The sequence below is a fragment of the Macrobrachium nipponense genome, chromosome 19 (genome assembly GCF_015104395.2).
Source record: "Macrobrachium nipponense isolate FS-2020 chromosome 19, ASM1510439v2, whole genome shotgun sequence".
Lineage (NCBI taxonomy): Eukaryota > Metazoa > Arthropoda > Malacostraca > Decapoda > Palaemonidae > Macrobrachium > Macrobrachium nipponense.
In genome coordinates, this window is record NC_061088.1 from 29,483,206 (window position 1) to 29,502,289 (window position 19,084).

A 19,084-nucleotide genomic window follows, 5' to 3' on the forward strand; every position below is an offset into this window, starting at 1 on the left:
AAAAGACATGTATAATTAAAAAAAAATTACTGCATCCTTGATCTCTGTAAATTTATATAAATATTTTACAACAGATATACTCGGAATTTTTTACTAAATTTAGTTCTATTCTGTTATGGTAATGTGTGAACTGTAATTATGATTTAACAAAATAAAATAAATTGTAAAAGAGGCCCTACAAGGGGTTGTAAATAGTCATTTGCAACTTCTCATAGAAGGTAGGAAATTTTTTTTTCTGTTAAACCATGTGCATATGGATATCTATCTTCCTCTTTCCATTGATGTGTTTTTTCTTAAATTGGCTGACCTCAAAGTTTCTCCGCCCAGGGGTGTTGCATAGGTTTATTTTTAGCCCAGCTCTTAGGATTAATTTGAACCAACAACAGTTGACAAGAATGGGCTTAAAATGTTAAGTGGCATAGTTGAGAATTAAGGAAATATGTTAAACCTTTGCCCTGGAATCTTCAGTTGTTTGTTGTAGTTTTCATTGTGTTTCTTGAAGTTAACACATGCACAGGTTTTTGGAAGAAGAAAGTGAGGCTATCTTATAGAAAGGGGAAAGTTTTTAATAATAAGGAATAATTAGGCAAATAGTAATTAATTAGAACTAATTCTCTTTTTAGTTTATTTTGTAGGGATGGTACTTTTATGGCAATTTTTTTGAGAAACCACGGAAGTGGAAAGAGAAGGATTAACCCTGTAGGTTGTAACAAACTTCTTTTGAAGAATGGAAACTCCCATAGGCAAGGGTAATGGACACAGGTAGAGCATTAGAAGCCTGTGTCATAGAGTGAATGAAATTGGTCCTCTGACAACAGCAGTTTCAAATTATTCTGTACATTAGGTCATTAAATGCAAATAGAGAATGGTTTTATGAATTTAGTATTCAGTCATGGACTGGAAGGGTTGGCCTTAATCTATTTTTCTAATAATTGTTATGCACATTTTCAGCTACAGCTACAAGTGAAGCTAAAAGTACAATGCATTGTGAGGTGTACAACAGCACTTTATGCTCAAAGGAAGGCCCCAAGCCCTCAGTGTGTTCTGGAACAGAAACAGAAACTTGCCCAAAGGAGGAATCCGAGAAAGAGGAATACTGTTTTGTTGTTTGGACAGAGAATGATGGGAAGGTATGTAATGCTTTTTTGAGAACTTATTTAATGAGGATTATATACATTCAAATACTGTAAATTATTGTTACACGGATCCTCAACTGGTATACCTGTACATGGTTCCAAAGTACTTAACTATAATGCTATTGAACTCATATGGTAGCACATTGTTATTGTATGCATATTTTAGGGAATTTATTGATGATATGCATTATGAAGCAGCATCAGTATGTAGTAGGGGTGTGGATGTGCCAAAGTAAACATTGCCAACATGAAACAGCATGTGCTCCAACTATTACACATACCTTTGATGCAAACTGGTTTGCCATTAAAGCTGGCTAACAAGGTATTTCAGGGAATTTTGTGTCTAGTTGTCAGTGAGTGACAGTGGAAACCTTTCTACTTACTTGCTTTTACCCTTGCTTTTTTCAACTGCTCTAATGTTCACATATGTCCACTCCTGGTATGTGCTATTGTTCTTTTGTTTATATTTTCTCATTGTTCACTATTTGTATGTTTGGTTTAGTGAATTATCTGGAAGCTGTCTACATTATATTTTTGTACATGAACTTCCCTGCCAGATATATACTTAGCTTAGGTCTCTGACGTCACGACAGAAAATTCAAAACTCGCGGCACACGCTACAGGTAGGTCAGGTGATCTACCTTACCCGCCGCTGGGAGGCGGGTGTAAGAACCAGTCCCCCTTTCTTGTCAGATTATTTTCTGTCGCCGGCTGGACAACACCTGTTGTTCAGTCCTTACGATAGTTAAAATTCGTTCTCGTTGCCGACGATTTGGATTTTGGTGAAGTACCCTTTGTTTGTTGGCTTGGCATACGCTTTTTGGACTGTTTTTTTTATTTTTCTTTTGGATTTCTCTTACAATATCTATAATCATGGATGATTCTGAAGTTAAGAAACCTAGTTTATTTAGGGTTTGTTCAGAGAAGGAATGTAAAGTTAGGCTTCCTAAAGCTGCATTAGATCCTCACTCGGTATGTGCGTCTTGTAGAGGGAATGAATGCTCTTTTATTAACCCTTGCAAAGAGTGTGAGAATTTGGATGAGGATGGTTGGAAGGCTCTTTCTTCTTATGTGAGAAAGTTAGAGAAGGATAGGGTGCGCAAGGCTTCTTCAAAGAGTTCTAGTAGATCGAGGGTGAGTGAAGTTGACGCTGAGAATCCTGTAGTAGAAGTAGTTCCTTCTCCAGTTTCAGCCCCTGCGCCCAGCTTTGAACCCGAAGATCGTTTTTCGGATGTTGCTTCTGGGAGAGCCTCGATCAGGAGTAAGGAGAGCCTCGCTCGCTCTCGACAAGGTAAGAGTGATGATAGTGCAAGTGATCAGTGCAGTGCCCCTAGTGCAGTGGAGGGTGCGTCTGACCGGCTCACTACGCTTCCAGGCCTAGACCTCTTCCAGACTCCCAGACCCAGTGGAGGAGGAAAGTCGAAAGCCGCAGGAAGGTTAGGGAGAACCCCCACCGGTCAGGCGTCCCCTCGGCAGTTCCTGTTGCTCGTTCCCAGGCTGCCTTGGATCGAACCAAGGAGGAGTTATTGCGCCAGTGCTTCTCGTCCTCTTCGTCGCCTTCTCCTCAGCGTAGATGGAGCGCCTCGGAGTCGTCTCGCCCTCTCAAGAGGCCCTGGAAGGATCCTTGCGCCCTTCCTTCCAGCCCCGAATCCTTCGCGGAAGAGCCAGAAGTGGAACGCAAGAGAACCAAGATTTCGTCCGATAACGCTTCTCCTGTTCGCTCTCGGACTTCGTCCCCTGTAGAGGAGTTTAAGAGATCTCCTGCGCGTATCCTGGCGGGTCTGCAGGCGCAGATTGCGGCTTTAGCGGAATCTATTGCCGGGACTTCTCATCGTCGGAAGGACGCCTCACTTCCGGTGAAGAAGTCTAAGAATGTTCCTTCGGCTAAATCTCCTTTGGCTAGAGAAGCTTTTGAGCCTGTTAGTAGGAGGTCAGAAGTGCAGGCTGGAGCTCGGGATCTTTCTCCGAGTAGGCTCTCCTCTCTTCCTAGCAAGAGTTGTGAGCATGTAAGGCGTAAGGAGCCAGATAGGCTCTCTCCTCAGGATTTCCGCTCCTCTTCAGTTAGGCGTCAAGAGCCTCGTTTTCGTCAGGAGCGAAGGAAGAGTTCTTCGCCTGGTGGCCACTCTCCTTTTGACGGACGCTCGGAGCCTAGTAGGCGTCAAGAGCCTAGTAGGCGCCAAGAGCCTAGTAGGCGCCAAGAGCCTAGTAGGCGCCAAGAGCCTGGTAGGCGGCAACAGAAGCTTTCTCCTCCGTTAGATCACTCCTGATTGGATAGGCGTTCAGAGCCTTGTAAGCGCCGCGCTTCTGACAGGGATTCATCTGTGGATGTTTTCTCTCCCCGTGGCAGGCGTCAAGAGCCTGGCAGGGGTTTTGAGCTCAATAGGCATCAAGAGCCTGGTAGGCGTATTTAGGATGGCAGGCGCCAAGAGCCTAGCAGGCGCAGAGAGCCTGATAGGCGCTCTCCCTTATCCAGACGCTCTTCTGTGGAGTTAGAATCTGTTTCCGACAGACGGGCCTCCACTTGTAGGCGCTCTCCTAGTAGGCGCTCCCCAAGTAGGCGCTCTCCTAGCAGGCACTCCCCAAGTAGGCTCTCTCCTGGGAGGCGCTCTCAAAGTAGGCGCTCTCCTAGTAGGCGCTCTCCAACTAGGCGCTCTCCTAGTAGGTTCTCTCCTGGGAGGCGCTCTCAAAGTAGGCGCTCTCAAAGTAGGCGCTCTCCTGGTAGGCGCTCTCCTGGTAGGCGCTCCCCGTGTAAGTGCTCTCCCAGTGGTTTTTCTCCCAGTAGGCGCTCGCCTAGTAGGCGCTCTCCGAACAGGCGCTCTCCAAGGATTAGCTCTCCTCCGGGCAGTAGAGCTTCTAGACGTCATTCTTCGGAAGAATTTGTTGGTGATTCGGAGGAAGATTTGCCCAAGGATGCTTCGGTTTCTTCGTATAAGAGACTTACAGACCTCCTCTTGCAAGATTTTGGGGAGTCTCTTTCGGCCGTTGCTCCTCCGTCTCCTCCGTCCTTATTTTCAACGACCAATACGGCTAAAAAGTCTTCAGTCGTTAAGATGAAGCCTACAGTGTCTATGAAGAAGGCTCTGAAGAACTTTGACGACTGGTTGCTTTCAAAAGAAGAGAAAGGCAAGACAGTTTTTTCTTTTCCCCCGTCCAAGCTGACGGGTAAGATGGGGTTCTGGTACGAGTCAGGAGAGCCCTTGGGTCTAACTCTTCCCTCTTCTGCAGACTCGGACTTCTCTTCGTTGGTTGATTCCGCACGTCGCTCGGCGCTGAATTCTGCGAAGACGACGTGGGGTATGAGCGAGTTGGATCACCTTCTGAAGGGAATGTTCCGACTCTTAGAAGTTTTTAACTTTCTTGACTGGACCCTTGGAGTGTTGGCTAAGAGGACTCAAGAACAAGACACTCTTTCGCCTGAAGACCTCCACGCAGTTCTGTCTTGCATGGACAAGGCAGTGAGAGACGGTTCCGGGGAAATTGCTTCACTTTTTGGTGCAGGAGTGGTAAAGAAGAGGGCCGTTTTCTGCTCTTTTCTTACCAAGGCGGTTTCTCACGCACAGAGAGCTTCCTTGCTGTATTCACAGCTTTCCCCGCAACTCTTCCCCAAGAAGACTATTAATGATATCTCCAGCTCGTTATCAGCAAAAGCGACGCAGGATATGCTAGCTCGCTCGGCTAGAATTCCGAAACCTTCGTTTCAACAGAAGACGAAGAAAGAGGCTCAAAGTAGGCAAGAACCCTTTCGAGGAGGACCTTCGTCTCGCTCTTCTTCCTCCAGAGGTTCGAGACCACCTAGAAGAGGAAGGACCTTCTCCCGGTCTATTAGGGCCAAGAAGTAGTTCGTGTGTCCTCCAGACAACTGTGGATGCCAGACTTCTGAACTTTGCAGATGTCTGGGCACGAAAGGGGGCGGACAACTGGTCCCTCGCGATCATCAAGAGGGGATACCTCATTCCCTTTTATCTCGAGACCACCCTTGACCACCACTCCAAGGGCACTGGTGGCCAAATACAAAGACCCACTAATGAATCAAGCCCTCGCTCTAGCGGTAGAGCTGATGTTAGAGAAAGAGGCAATAGAGATGGTTCAGGACCCTCTTTCAGCGGGGTTCTACAACCGTCTGTTCCTAGTTCCCAAGAACTCAGGAGGATGGAGACAGGTTCTGGACGTGAGCGCCCTGAATGTCTTTGTGAAGAAGAGGAAGTTCGCTATGGAGACGACGTCATCAGTCTTAGCAGCTCTTCGTCCCGGGGACTGGATGGTGTCGCTGGACCTTCAGGACGCTTACTTCCATGTACCGATCCATCCTTCTTCTCGCAAATTTCTCAGATTCATGTGGGGAGGGAACGTTTTTCAGTTCAGGGCCCTATGCTTCGGCCTTTCCACGGCCCCCAGTATTCACAGAACTGATGAAGAACGTTGCCCAGTGGCTTCATCTCGAGGGAGTGAGGATTTCCCTCTACTTGGACGATTGGCTTATCAGGGCCAAATCCAAGGAGAAATGTCTGGAGGACTTACGAGTGACGTTGGATCTAGCAGCTTCTCTGGGTTTGCTAGTGAATTTCGAGAAGTCACAGCTAATCCCCAGTCAAGAGCATATCTATCTGGGGATTCTGATGGCTTCTCAGGTTTTTCGGGCGTATCCGTCCCCAGAGAGGAGAACCCGAGGTTTGGAGAAGGTAGCAATCTTTCTAGAGAAAGATGTATGCACAGCGAGGGAGTGGATGAGTCTGTTGGGGACACTCTCCTCGCTGGAGCAATTCGTTTCTCTAGGAAGGTTGCACCTCAGACCCCTACAGTTCTTCCTGACGAGGAACTGGGATCGGAAATCTCAAGGTCTGGACTTTGCGTTCAAGATTTTGCAAGAGATAAAGGAGGATCTACGTTGGTGGCTAAACCCTCTATTGTTCAAGGAAGGCCTTTCCTTGCAGGTTCGGAACCCCAACCTAGTGTTGTATGCAGACGCTTCGGACAAAGGTTGGGGAGCTACTCTCGGGTCGAGAGAAGTGTCAGGCACCTGGATGGGGGATCAGGTGTCCTGGCACATCAACAAGAAGGAGCTAACAGCGATTTGGTTAGCTCTCAAGACCTTCGAACCCCTCGTAAAAGGGAAATATGTTCAGATCAACTCCGACAACACTACAGCCCTGGCTTACATTCGGAAACAGGGGGGGACTCACTCTTTCTCCCTGTACGAGACAGCGAGATCGCTCCTCTTGTGGTCAGAGGAAAGGAACATAAGGCTTCTCACCAGGTTCGTACAGGGAGAAAGAAATGTCAGAGCGGATCTGCTAAGCAGAAGGAATCAAGTCCTTCCCTCAGAGTGGACTCTGCACGCGGACGTATGCCAGGAGCTGTGGAGGACGTGGGGCAGGCCCCATCTCGATCTATTTGCGACCTCCAGGAATGCGTGGATAGATCTATACTGCTCCCCTATTGCAGACCCAAGAGCAGTGGCAATAGATGCATTCCTGATGGATTGGAGGAATCTGGATCTTTACGCGTTCCCGCCTTTCAAGATTATAGGGGAAACGTTAAGGAAATTCGCAGCGTCAGAGGGAGCAAGGATGACGTTGATAGCTCCGTTCTGGCCCGCCCACGACTGGTTCACAGAGGTACTGGAATGGCTGGTGGATGTCCCAAGATCCCTACCTCTAAGAGTCGATCTGCTCAAACAGCCCCACTTCGACAGGTTTCACAAAAACCTCCCAGCTCTCAGTCTGACTGGATTCAGACTATCAAGAGTCTCGTCAGAGCTAAGGGCTTTTCGGCAAAGTCTGCAAGGGCTATTGCCAATGCACGTAGACCTTCCACATCTAGAGTCTACCAGTCGAAGTGGGATGTTTTTCGACGCTGGTGCAGGACTCATAAAGTTTCCTCCTCCAGTACCTCTGTGACTCAGATAGCAGATTTCCTTATCTTCCTGAGGGAAAAATGTGGGTTGGTTGTCTCCACCATCAAGGGATACAGGAGCATGCTTTCCTCAGTTTTTCGTCATAGAGGATTAAACATATCTGAGGACAAGGACCTCCATGATTTAATCAGATCGTTTGAAACGGTTAAAAGAACCTCCTCCTTAGTGCCTAGATGGAATCTAGATGTCGTGCTGCTCTTCCTGAGGTCCTCAAGGTTCGAACCTCCCCATGCTGCTTCGTTCAGAGACCTTTCGATGAAGACTTTTTCTCTGTGCGTTAGCGTCAGCGAAGAGGGTCAGCGAGCTGCAGGCTCTAGAAGGTGAGGTAGGTTTCCAGGAGGCGGCTCCGCGGTTTTGCTCTTTTCTTCTTCCGGCTTTCCTAGCCAAGAATGAAAACCCTTCTTTGCCGTGGCCCAGGAGCTTCGAAATCAAAAGCTTTTCCTCCTTAGTTGGGACAGAAGAGGAGAGATCTCTTTGCCCGGTGAGAAGCCTGAAATATTATCTTCAGAGGAAGAAAAGACTTGCTGCTAATGAGAGCAATCTCTGGTGCTCTGTAAGGGACCCCAGTAGGCCCTTATCTAAAAATGCACTCTCATTCTTTATCAGGAATGTTATTAGAGAAGCACACACTTCTTGCAATCAGCAACAGTTTAACCTTCTGAAAGTCAAGGCGCACGAAGTATGGGCCATCGCGACGTCTTTGGCTTTCAAGAATTTGTCATTACAAAACCTTATGAAGGCCACTTTTTGGAGGTGTGAATCAGTCTTCTCTAATCACTACCTAAAGGACGTATCGATTACGTATGATAAGTGTTTTGGGCTAGGCCCTTACGTATCGGCGGATTCAGTGCTGGGGCAGGGAGCTGAAACACATCCTTTTTAATCCTTTTTCCCTGTTAGTTTTAAGTTTGAGTTTTTTGGTTGTACGAAGGAGGTTGCAGGAGGCAGCTCCTTCTTTCGTATACTAATGTTAGTATTTGGTTAGGTGATCGGTTGTGCTTGAGGCTCCTTGCAATTGGTAGTGATAGGCTCTGGCATGTAAGCGGGTTGATCCCCATTGACCAGATCCTGCTTGGATTCTGCCAAGTAAGTGGACTCAGTTCCCATTGGTAGACCCAAAGAGTTCTTCAGCCATAGGTCACGCCCTCGCTGAGACTCTTTAGGCAACGCAGACTAATAGACAGTAACTATCAAGTCTTCTGCCTAAATCAGGTAAGAACCAGAGGTTTATATTATGTATTCCTTTAACATGTGTTGTCCCCACTTTCTAAGTAAGTATGTGTCTCTTTCCCTCCACCAAGGGTGTCAATCAGCTAAGTATATATCTGGCAGGGAAGTTCATGTACAAAAATGATATTGTTAGTATACAATAAAGTTTTGTACATACTTACCTGGCAGATATATACGATTGATGGCCCGCCCAGCCTCCCCTCAGGAGACAGGTGGAAGAAAATAACCTGACAAGAAAGGGGGACTGGTTCTTACACCCGCCTCCCAGCGGCGGGTAAGGTAGATCACCTGACCTACCTGTAGCGTGTGCCGCGAGTTTTGAATTTTCTGTCGTGATGTCAGAGACCTAAGCTAAGTATATATCTGCCAGGTAAGTATGTACAAAACTTTATTGTATACTAACAATATCATTTTCTCATTGTTCACTATTTGTATGTTTGGTGTAGTGTTTTGACACTACATAAATAAAGCCATTGCATTTTATGTAGAGTATTTCTCAGCATAAGTTGGAAACAGTCATTGAAGCTTGGTAACGAGGTGGTTAATTGGTGGTAGGCTAGTGAGTGGAGGAGTGCCCTCTCATACTTGCCAAAAACCAGCACTTACTTCAGCCGTAGTGGATGTTTCTTTCATCCTTGTCATTGACTTTATGGTACTTTATGCTTTTCCTTTTTGGTATGAATCTTACCTTCTATTGAAGATAGCTTATATCTTTGCAGTGGCAAGTGCAGGTGACATTCAAAATAAAAAGATGTCTTGACAGACCTAGGTGGCTGTCTGGTTTACCTGTGCACCAGATTTGTTTTGAATGGTTTAGGTCTCATCAGAATTCTTTTTGGCAATGTTCAGCAAACTCAGGGAGGTTTGATTACCCTCAGCTCTTAATTTAAGAGAATAATGGTAATGGTGATGTTAAAAAATTCTTGATATTGGTTCTAATTCTAATGAATTTTTTTTTTTTTTTTTTTTTTTCTCTCCATTTCATCTGTATTTCATAAAGAGTAGAAACCCTACGATGCTCCCTCTTACTATTAAATAACTTCCACTGCTCTCTAGGCCATGCACGGCATTCTGTGCAGGGATTTGTTATTGTACAAACGTTAGAGCGACACCTAATGCAAGTGACATGTGGGTTGGTTGCAGCCGAAGCCAAAACACAAGAACACGGAAAACCTGGAGTTCATGAGCACACACGTTGACGAGGCAGAGATGGAGCAGAAGAAGCTATAATAACAGCAAACTTATGGACCCCGAGGTCCACTACAGGTTCTTGATTATAATAAACAAAAAGAAGTCAACACCAACAGTTGAAACTCGGGATACGAATATAAAAAGAAACAAACAGAACAAAGGTTTATTTACAAGCTTACTAATAAAGATAAATGCAGAATGGTTTCTCCTATTCACATAAAAATAAAATCTTACAGTATGTGAACTGGGGAAACGGTGCCTTAATGAATTACTTGCTGACCAGCTTTCGCAGCTGTCGAAAATCAGTGCTCGAAACGACGGCTTCACAAAGGAGAACAGTAGAACTTTGGACGTCTTCTTTGACTCCGTACTGCAGAAAACAATGTCTATTCTTGCTTGCTCAACGTCGAAATATCTCTGTCGCTCTCTCTCTGACTAGAGGACTTGACCCGAATTCGATTCCACTCTCTCATGCGCCTTCTTCCTCTCTTATCCTTCGTCTGTTCCTTCTTCTCTTATCTCTCTCTGATGACCTCTCACTGATCTCTCTGCTGATCTGATCTTCTACTTCCTCAGGGCATATATATAAACGGCAATCTGGGGGCTTTGCTTACCTGCAAATGTCACAGACTTCTGAGACGACAGGAACTTTTTAGAAGGATCTCGACGAAATGTTGCATCATAATACGCGGCGTTTCTGACGGCGTATGTTGAGTTCTGTAACACACCTGGGGATTCTTGAACCATCATGAGAACATGCGCCTCCAACATGTGCACGAATGCCTCCTTGCTGCAGACTTACTTAAAGAAGATGCATTTTTATACATGAACTTTCCTGTCAGACATATACTTAGCTTACGTCTCTGACGTCACGACAGAATTCAAAACTCGCAGCAAACGCGACAGGTAGGTCAGGTGATCTGCCTTACCTGCCGCTGGGTGGCGGGTGTAAGAACCAAAGTACCTTTCTTGCCAGATTTTTTCTGTCGTCGGTGTCGACTACACCTGTTGTCGGTACCTCTTGACAGTTGGATTCTTTTCTCGTTTTTGCCCTGGATTGTTTCTACAGACTTTTGGTGAAGTACCTGATCTTTTGGCCTGGCATTCGCGATTTGTGGACCGTTATTTGACTTTTCTTTGGATTTTTCTTTGGATTCATGATGTCTGATGTTGATACTAAGAAAACTGCTATGTTCAGAGTTTGTTGTATGACCGAGTGTAAGGTGAGGCTACCGAAAGCTGCGGTAGACCCTCACACAGTATGTTTGAAGTGTAGAGGGAATGAATGCACCTTTAATAATCCTTGTAATGAATGTGAAAAGCTGAATGAGGATGAATGGAAGTCTTTGTCTTCCTACTTGAGGAAGCTTGAAAAGGATAAAGTTAGGAAAGCTTCTTCTAGGAGCAGTAGTAGATCTCGTATTAGCGAGTTGGATGTAGATAATCCCATTTTAGACGTAGCTCCTTTGTCAGTTTCAGCTCCTACTCCCTGCATCGAAGCTGAAGATGCGCCTTTGGAAGTGGCCTCCATGAAAGCCACCATTCGCAGCATGGAGATGAAAATCAAACATTTGGAAGGTAAGAGTGATTCTAATAGTGATTTGTGCAGTGATCCCAGTGCAGTGGAGGGTGCGTCTGATCGGCTCCCTAATGCTTCCAGGCCTAGACCTCTTCCAGACTCCCAGTCCCAGTGGAGGAGGAAAGTCGAAAGCCGCAGGAAGGTTAGGGAGCATCCCCACCGGTCAGGCGTCCCCTCGGTAGCACCTGTTGCTCGTTCCCAGGCTACCTTGGATCGCCCCAAGAGAGAAGTCTTGCGCCAATGCTTCTCGTCTTCGCCTTCTCCTAAACGAGGATGGAGCTCTTCGGAAGCCTCGCGCCCTTCAAAGAGAGCCTGGAACGCTCCCTGCGCCCTTCCCTCCAGCCCTGAAGTTTTTTCGGAAGAGCTTGAGGTGGAAGCGAAGAAACGGATGAGATCTCTTGAGTATCGTTCCCCAAGCAGAGATCGAGCCTCGTCACCTGTCCAAGATTTTGTGAAATCTCCTGCAAGGGTGTTGGCTAGTCTTCAGGCGCAGATTTCGGCTCTGGCTGGCTCTCTTTGCGTGTCTTCTCGTCGTAGGAAGGACGTCTCGCTTCCTGTAAAGAAGTCCAGGCTCCCCTCTCCCGACTCTCGCTATTCGACGGAAGCGGCCCGCTCGCCTGTGCGTTCGGAGTCTCGCAGGAGACTTTCTACTTCGGACAAGATCCCAGCTGCGTCCAAGGAGCAGGCTTCTCATAGGAGATCTTCGCCCTACAGACGCTCTTCTCGAGATAGGATCGCTCCCCTTGATAGGCACCAAGAGCCTAGTAGGCGCTACTCGCCTTGTAGCCGCTCCTCGTCTCGCCTCCACTCTCCTGTTGACAAGCGCCCTAAATCGGACAGGCGCTCTTCGCTTGACAGGCGTCAAGAGCCTGTTAGGCGCGTTTCTCCTGGCAGGCGCTCTTCACCTGACTTTCACTCTCCTCGAGTCAGGCGCCGAGATCATGGCAGACGCTTCTCCCCTTGTAGGCGCTCACCTAGTAGGCGCTCGTCGCCAGAGAGCCTCTCTCCTCGGTTCAGGCGCCAAGAGCCTGGTAGCCGCTTCTCTCATGGCAGGCGCATTTCGCTTGGTAGCCGCTCTCCTTTGGATAGGCGCCAAGAGCCTGATGGAAGTTTTTCTTCAAACAGGAGCTCTGCTCCTGACAGCCGCCTTACTCCTGTTAGGCTCCAAGAATCTGGAAAACGCCCTCCTCAAGACAAGAAGGATTTTGCGAGTAGGCACGTTCCAGAAGTTTTGTCTCCAAGAGTCACACCTCATACTTCCTCAAGAGACTTTTCTAAGGGTAGTCGCGCCTCTAAGGATCATGAGGGTTCTTCAGCTGAGGAAGAACAGGATCCCTCGGAGCTGAGGAAGAACAGGATCCCTCGGAAGAAGAAGGACCAAAAGACTCCTCTGTTTCCTCGTATAAGAGGTTAACAGATTTGCTCCTTCAAGAGTTTGGAGATATCCTTTCTCCTGTGGCTCCTCCTTCTCCTCTTTCTTTATTCTCCACTTCGAAAACTTCGAAGGTTTCATCTTGTGTAAGGATGAAACCGACTATTTCCATGAAGAAGGCGCTTAGAGGTTTTGGGGAATGGCTCCTTGCTAAGGAAGAGAAAGGGAAGACGGTTTTTTCTTTCCCTCCGTCTAAACTGACTGGCAGATTAGGATTCTGGTACGAATCGGGGGAACCATTAGGCCTCGCTCTCCCTTCGTCTGCGGACTCGGACTTCTCTTCACTGGTGGATTCCGCTCGTCGATCCGCCCTCCTGTCTGCCAAGACTACGTGGGGGTTGAACGAACTTGACCACCTACTGAAGGGAATGTTCCGAGTCCTGGAAGTTTTCAACTTCCTTGATTGGTCTTTAGGAGTTCTGGCTAAGAAGACCCAGACCCCGGATTCCCTGTCTCCTGAAGATCTTAACTGCATCCTCACTTGCATGGACAAAGCAGTGAGAGACGGCTCGAGTGAAGTCTCTTCACTGTTTGGAGCTGGAGTGATCAAGAAGCGGTCAGTCTACTGTTCGTTTCTCACTAAGGCAGTTTCACATGCACAAAAGGCCTCACTGCTTTATGCTCAGCTCTCTCCTCTTCTTTTCCCCAAGAAAATTATTTAGGATGTCTCGAGTGCCCTATCAGCCAAGGCTACTCAGGACATGTTAGCCCAGTCGGCCAGGAAACCTCGCTCTGTCTTCCAACCCAAGACCAAGAAAGAGACTCCTCTGAGGCAGGAGCCCTTTCGAGGAGGACCCGCTGCCAGAGTTTCTTCAACCAGAGGAACTAGACCTTTTAAGAGAGGTAAAACCTTCTCTAGGTCAGTAAGAGGGAAGAAATAGCGATCAAGGACTCCAGACATCAGTGGGTGCCAGACTACTGAAATTTGCCGACGTCTGGGCCCAAAAAGGGGCAGACAATTGGTCCCTATCGATTGTCAGCAAAGGATACCTCATTCCCTTCTCGTCAAGGCCACCATTGACGACGACTCCGAGGGAGTTGGTGGCCAGGTACAAGGACCCCATCATGAATCAAGCCCTTTCTCTAGCAGTAGATCTGATGCTAGAGAAGGAGGCTATAGAACTAGTGGAAGATCCCCGCTCTGCGGGTTTTTACAACAGACTATTCCTAGTTCCGAAGAACTCAGGAGGATGGAGACCGGTTTTGGATGTAAGCGCCCTGAACGTCTTTGTGGAAAAGAGGAAGTTCGCCATGGAGACGACTTCCTCAGTGTTAGCGGCTCTTCGTCCAGGGGACTGGATGGTGTCACTAGACCTTCAGGACGCTTACTTTCATGTGCCGATCCATCCTTCTTCACGGAAGTATCTGAGACTCATGATGGGAGGAAACATCTTCCAATTCAAGGCCTTGTGCTTCGGCCTCTCGACTGCACCCCAAGTGTTCACGGGTTTAATGAAAAACGTGGCGCAGTGGCTACACTTGGAGGGAGTGAGGGTGTCGCTCTACCTCGACGACTGGCTAATCAGAGCAGAGTCACAAGAAAGATGTCTGGAGGACCTTCAAAAGACCCTTACATTGGCAAGTTCTCTGGGACTTCTGGTAAACTTCCAGAAGTCTCAATTAATCCCCAGTCAAGAGCGGATCTATCTGGGGATTCGGATAGTTTCTCTGGCTTTTCGGGCTTTTCCGTCGCCAGAGAGGAAAGCTCGTTGCTACGAGAAACTAACGACCTTCCTAGAGAAAGATGCATGCACAGCGAAGGAGTGGATGTGTCTGCTGGGGACACTCTCCTCGTTGGAGCAATTCGTTTCTCTAGGAAGGTTGCATCTCAGGCCTCTACAGTTCTTCCTATACCAGAACTGGAGGCGTCTCTCCCTAGATCTGGAGTTCTCCTTCAAGATCTCAAGGGGAATCAAGAGAGACCTTCGGTGGTGGACCAACCCACTCCGATTTGTGGAAGGTATGTCTCTATACATGCCGAACCCCAACCTTGTGTTGTTTTCCGACGGTTGGGGGCGACGCTCGGGACAAGAGAAGTGTCAGGCACCTGGAAGGGGGATCAGGTGTCCTGGCACATCAACAAGAAAGAGTTGATGGCAGTTTGGATGGCATTAAAATTTTAGCCTTCGAGCCCCACGTCCGAAATGCTTTAGTTCAGGTCAATTCGGACAACACCACAGCCTTGGTGTGCAACAAAAAACAGGGGGGGACGCACTCCTTCTCCCTGTACGAAACAGCAAGGGATCTTCTCACCAGATTCGTACAGGGAGAAAGGAACGTCAGGGCCGATCTCCTGAGCAGGAAGAATCAACTCCTGCCTTCCGAGTGGACCCTCCACTCAGAAGTATGTCAAGATGTGTGGAGAAGATGGGGCAGGCCTCACATCGACCTCTTTGCAACAGCAAGGAACGCAAGGATAGAACTTTACTGCTCCCCAATCTCAGACCCAGGGGCAGTATCAGTGGATGCGTTTCTCCTAGACTGGACAGGTCTAGATGTCTACGCCTTTCCCTCCTTCAAGATACTGGGACAAACCCTCAAGAAATTTGCTATCTCGGAGATGACAAGAATGACGCTAGTAGCTCCGTTCTGGCCCGCCCAAGATTGGTTCACAGAGGTACTGGAATGGTTGGTGGACTTTCCAAGAGCACTTCCACAAAGACAAGATTTGCTCAGACAACCCCACTTCGACAGGTATCACAGAAACCTCCCTGCTCTCAATCTGACTGGCTTTCGACTGTCAAAAGTCTTGTCAGAGCGAAGTGGTTTTCGACAAAAGCTGCTAAGGCTATCGCCTCAGCTAGAAGACCTTCGACCCTTAAAGTCTACCAGTCGAAGTGGGACGTCTTTCGCCGGTGGTGCAGGAACCAGAAGTTTTCCTCTTCCAGTACCTCTGTGACTCAGATCGCAGACTTCCTAGTTTTCCTCAGAGAGAAATGCGGTTTGGCAGTATCCACCATCAAGGGCTACCGGAGCATGCTAGCTGCAGTGTTCAGACATAGGGATTTAGATCTTTCGAATAACAAAGATCTGCATGATCTATTAAGATCTTTTGAAACTTCCAAGAAAACTTCGACCGAAGTTCCAAGTTGGAATCTGGACGTGGTTCTTCGTTTCCTGAGGTCCTCTAGGTTTGAGCCACCCCAGTTAGCCTCCTTCAAAGATCTTACGAGGAAAGCTCTGATTCTCATGGCTCTGGCATCTGCTAAAAGGGTTAGTGAGATTCATGCCCTAGAAGGAAGGGTTGGTTTCAAAGGAGATTCCGTGATTTGTTCCTTCCTTCCTTCGTTTTTAGCAAAGAATGAGAACCCCTCAAATCCTTGGCCAAGGAGCTTTGAGGTTCGTGGATTATCTGCCCTAGTAGGGGAAGAACCCGAAAGAACTCTTTGCCCTGTTAGGAGTTTAAAATACTACCTTCAGAAGAAGAAAACCTTTAAGGGCATTGAGGAGAGACTATGGTGCTCTGTAAAGGACCCCAGCAGACCATTGTCTAAAAATGCGCTGTCTTTCTTCATTAGAAATCTAGTGAAAGAAGCACATAGATCTTGTAATGAAGAACATTTCAAGCTCCTAAAAGTCAAGGCTCACGAAGTGAGAGCCATTGCCACTTCATTGGCCTTTAATAAGAATATGTCTCTTCAGAATCTGATGAAAACTACATTCTGGAGATGTAATTCAGTATTCGCCAACCACTACCTTAAAGATGTCAGGATTACGTATGACGAGTGCTTCGCATTAGGCCCGTACGTATCGGCGGATTCGGTGCTGGGGCAGGGAGCTGGAACATATCCTTAGTAGTTTTTTCCCTTGTTTTTGGTATTGAGTTCATATGGTTGTATGAAAAATGATGCAGGTAGGCATCTTTTTTCTTTTCATAGTACTAATAACTTTATTTTGGTTAGGTGATCGGATTTGGTTTGAAGCTCCCTGCATTGGTAGTGGACAGGTTCTGTCATAGAAGAGGGCGAACCCCCATTGACATGATCCGACTTGGATTCTACTAAGTAAGCGGATATCAAGTCCCGTTAGTAGACCCAAAGAGTCTTTTCAGCTGTAGGTCACGCCCTCGCTGTAGCTCTTATGGCTATGCAGACTAATAGACAGTACCTATGAAGTCTTCAGCCTAAACAGGTAAGAACCAAGGTTATTTTTATCCTACAACAGGTGTTGTTTACCTTTTCTTTGTTATTTTCTGTCTCTTACCCTCCACCAAGGGTGTCAATCAGCTAAGTATATGTCTGACAGGAAAGTTCATGTACAAAAATGATATTGTTATTTTACAATAAAGTTTTGTACATACTTACCTGGCAGACATATACTTAGCTTACGTCTCTGACGTCACGACAGATTTCAAAACTCGCGGCAAACGCGACAGGTAGGTCAGGTGATCTACCTTACCCGCCGCTGGGTGGCGGGTGTAAGAACCAAAGTACCTTTCTTGCCAGATTTTTTCTCTTACACCTGTCTCCTGAGGGGAGGCTGGGCGGGGCATCAATCGTATATGTCTGCCAGGTAAGTATGTACAAAACTTTATTGTAAAATAACAATATCATTTTCCTTTCCTTTAACTTATAATTCATCGGTATAAAGCGATTACCATGACACACACGCGCGCGAAATGGGCAATGAACTGGGTAAAGGCCGAGAGAGGTCAACTACAACTCGTCCAGGCGGTTAAGAAGAGACTGACGCAGTGGCATGGGTGCCTGGTCCTTGACCACTCTTCACCCAATATATGCACGCGTTACCAGATCTCACAAGATTCCTTGCTTTCATCTGCGATTTAACAGGATCCAGCTAGGCGCTAGAAATGATCCTGTTGTTAAGACTGAAGGTTTGTAGCTATGAAAAATACAAATTGTCTCAGAAAATTTGTCATTTTGTCTTGGAGGACAAGGAACCTGATGTAGTGGAATTGTCTTTTGTAATTTGGTAGTTCATTTATTCAATTTGCTCCCCATTATCTTCACTTGGTTGAGGAGGTGACTCAATAGAGACTAGCTCTCATCCTCAGGTTAGTTTATAGCTACTTAGTCTCATATATAGGTGCATCAAGCATAATTAAAGGGTGGTGGTATTGGCCATGTTTATCTTATAAGGGACAGGGTACTGGCCCATAAGATGTTGACATTTGCTAATGTTTAAATAGCCTCCAGTTCAAGACAGACACTTAACCCCTATGAAAAGGAAAGCTTTTGATACAGGCAAGGTTCTTAGGTCCAGTGCTGAAGTAGAAAATTTTGTCAAGTCATTTACCACGAGTGAAGTGTTCATTTTGCAGGGCTTTCACTTAGCACAATGGCTCACTCATTGTGTCAGCTTGAGGGTTTTGTGGTACTGGAAGGTATTCAGATTTTGGAGAAGTCCTTGGAATTTTTGACATACCTTGATAGAGCTATTGCAGATGTTTCAAGGGAGACGTCACGTGCTTTTACCACTAATGTGCTGTAGAAGAGAGAGCAGTTATACTATTATCATGCCTGAAGATATCACTTTCTCAGAAGCTGGTAATTTTTACTTGGTTTGTGAATGCCTCTTTACCTTTCCTCCTCTGAGGCAGTTAAGGGTGCCAGCCAGCCAGCCAGTATAGGGCAAAAAACGCAAAATCATGAAAAAATTCATGGCGCTTTGTATGGCAATGGAGAATGCGTATAAGAAATATTTCATAAAAATTCCTTTCTTTCTCTCTTAGTTACAGGATAATTAGTAAAATTAACTCAATAAGCCAAAAACTTTGATCCATACAAGAAAATGCAGTATTTCTTCTGTTATAAAAAATTTTGATAATTATTATCAAACAAATTGTGAGAAATGGCATCTGTAGAGATTCCATGAGTCACAAGATGGGAAGACTGAGCTTTCGTTCGAGTTTCACTTCTGACAATCACTTGCTTTTACATCTTTTTCTTTGTTTCGGCAAGGTTTTCATCATGCCAAAGAGGAACAGACAAGCAAAACATCTCGCTAACATACAGAAGAAGACAATTTGCTATAATAAGAGTTCAGAAGATCATTATATCAGTGATATTAGCAGAGTTAGTGAAGGAGAGAGAGAGTGAGTGTTGCGTAAGAAGGTGCACGTGAGAGAGAGAGAGAGAGAGAGAGATCCGTTTTGACTTTGATACAATGTTCGAAATGTCAATGAAATTAGATTGCTTATTTAATGACAGATTTGTCCTTTTGAATTGGAAATTAAAAATAAGAGAAAGAGACAGATTCCACAAATCAATGAACCCACGCCCAACACCAATAGAAGCAAGCAGGCATAATGAACTCAGTAGATTGATGGACAAATTAGTAAGAAATGCAAAGATAAGTGAGGATAATAGAGTTGCAGTAGTTTGTAAAGAAAACCCAAAAGAATTCTTTGCGCATGTTAATAGTAGGAAACCGATAAAAAATAGCACAGGTCCCCTAAGGGACATTAAAGGTAATCTGGTGAACTCAGACTTGGAAAAAGCAGAGTTATTAAAGAAGCTTTTTACTAGTGTATTCACAACTAAAGACTACCTCAATATTGGAATCTGCTATTAAATAGGAAGGGCAGATCCACTGGACAAAATGATATTTACAGAAGAGGACATTAAAAACAAAATAGCAAA

At 46.1% G+C, this 19,084-nt stretch overlaps 1 protein-coding gene across 7 annotated transcripts in view; it reads left to right on the forward strand.

The window, feature by feature from the left end:
• LOC135215499 (activin receptor type-2A-like) overlaps positions 1-19,084 on the forward strand; it is a 196,444-nt gene that overhangs the window by 69,078 nt on the left and 108,282 nt on the right. For all 7 annotated transcript variants that reach the window (XM_064250280.1, XM_064250291.1, XM_064250309.1 and 4 more), the window contains exon 3: positions 952-1,130. In XM_064250280.1, coding sequence (XP_064106350.1) covers positions 952-1,130 — 179 coding nt within the window. The remainder of the gene's footprint in view (positions 1-951; positions 1,131-19,084) is intronic.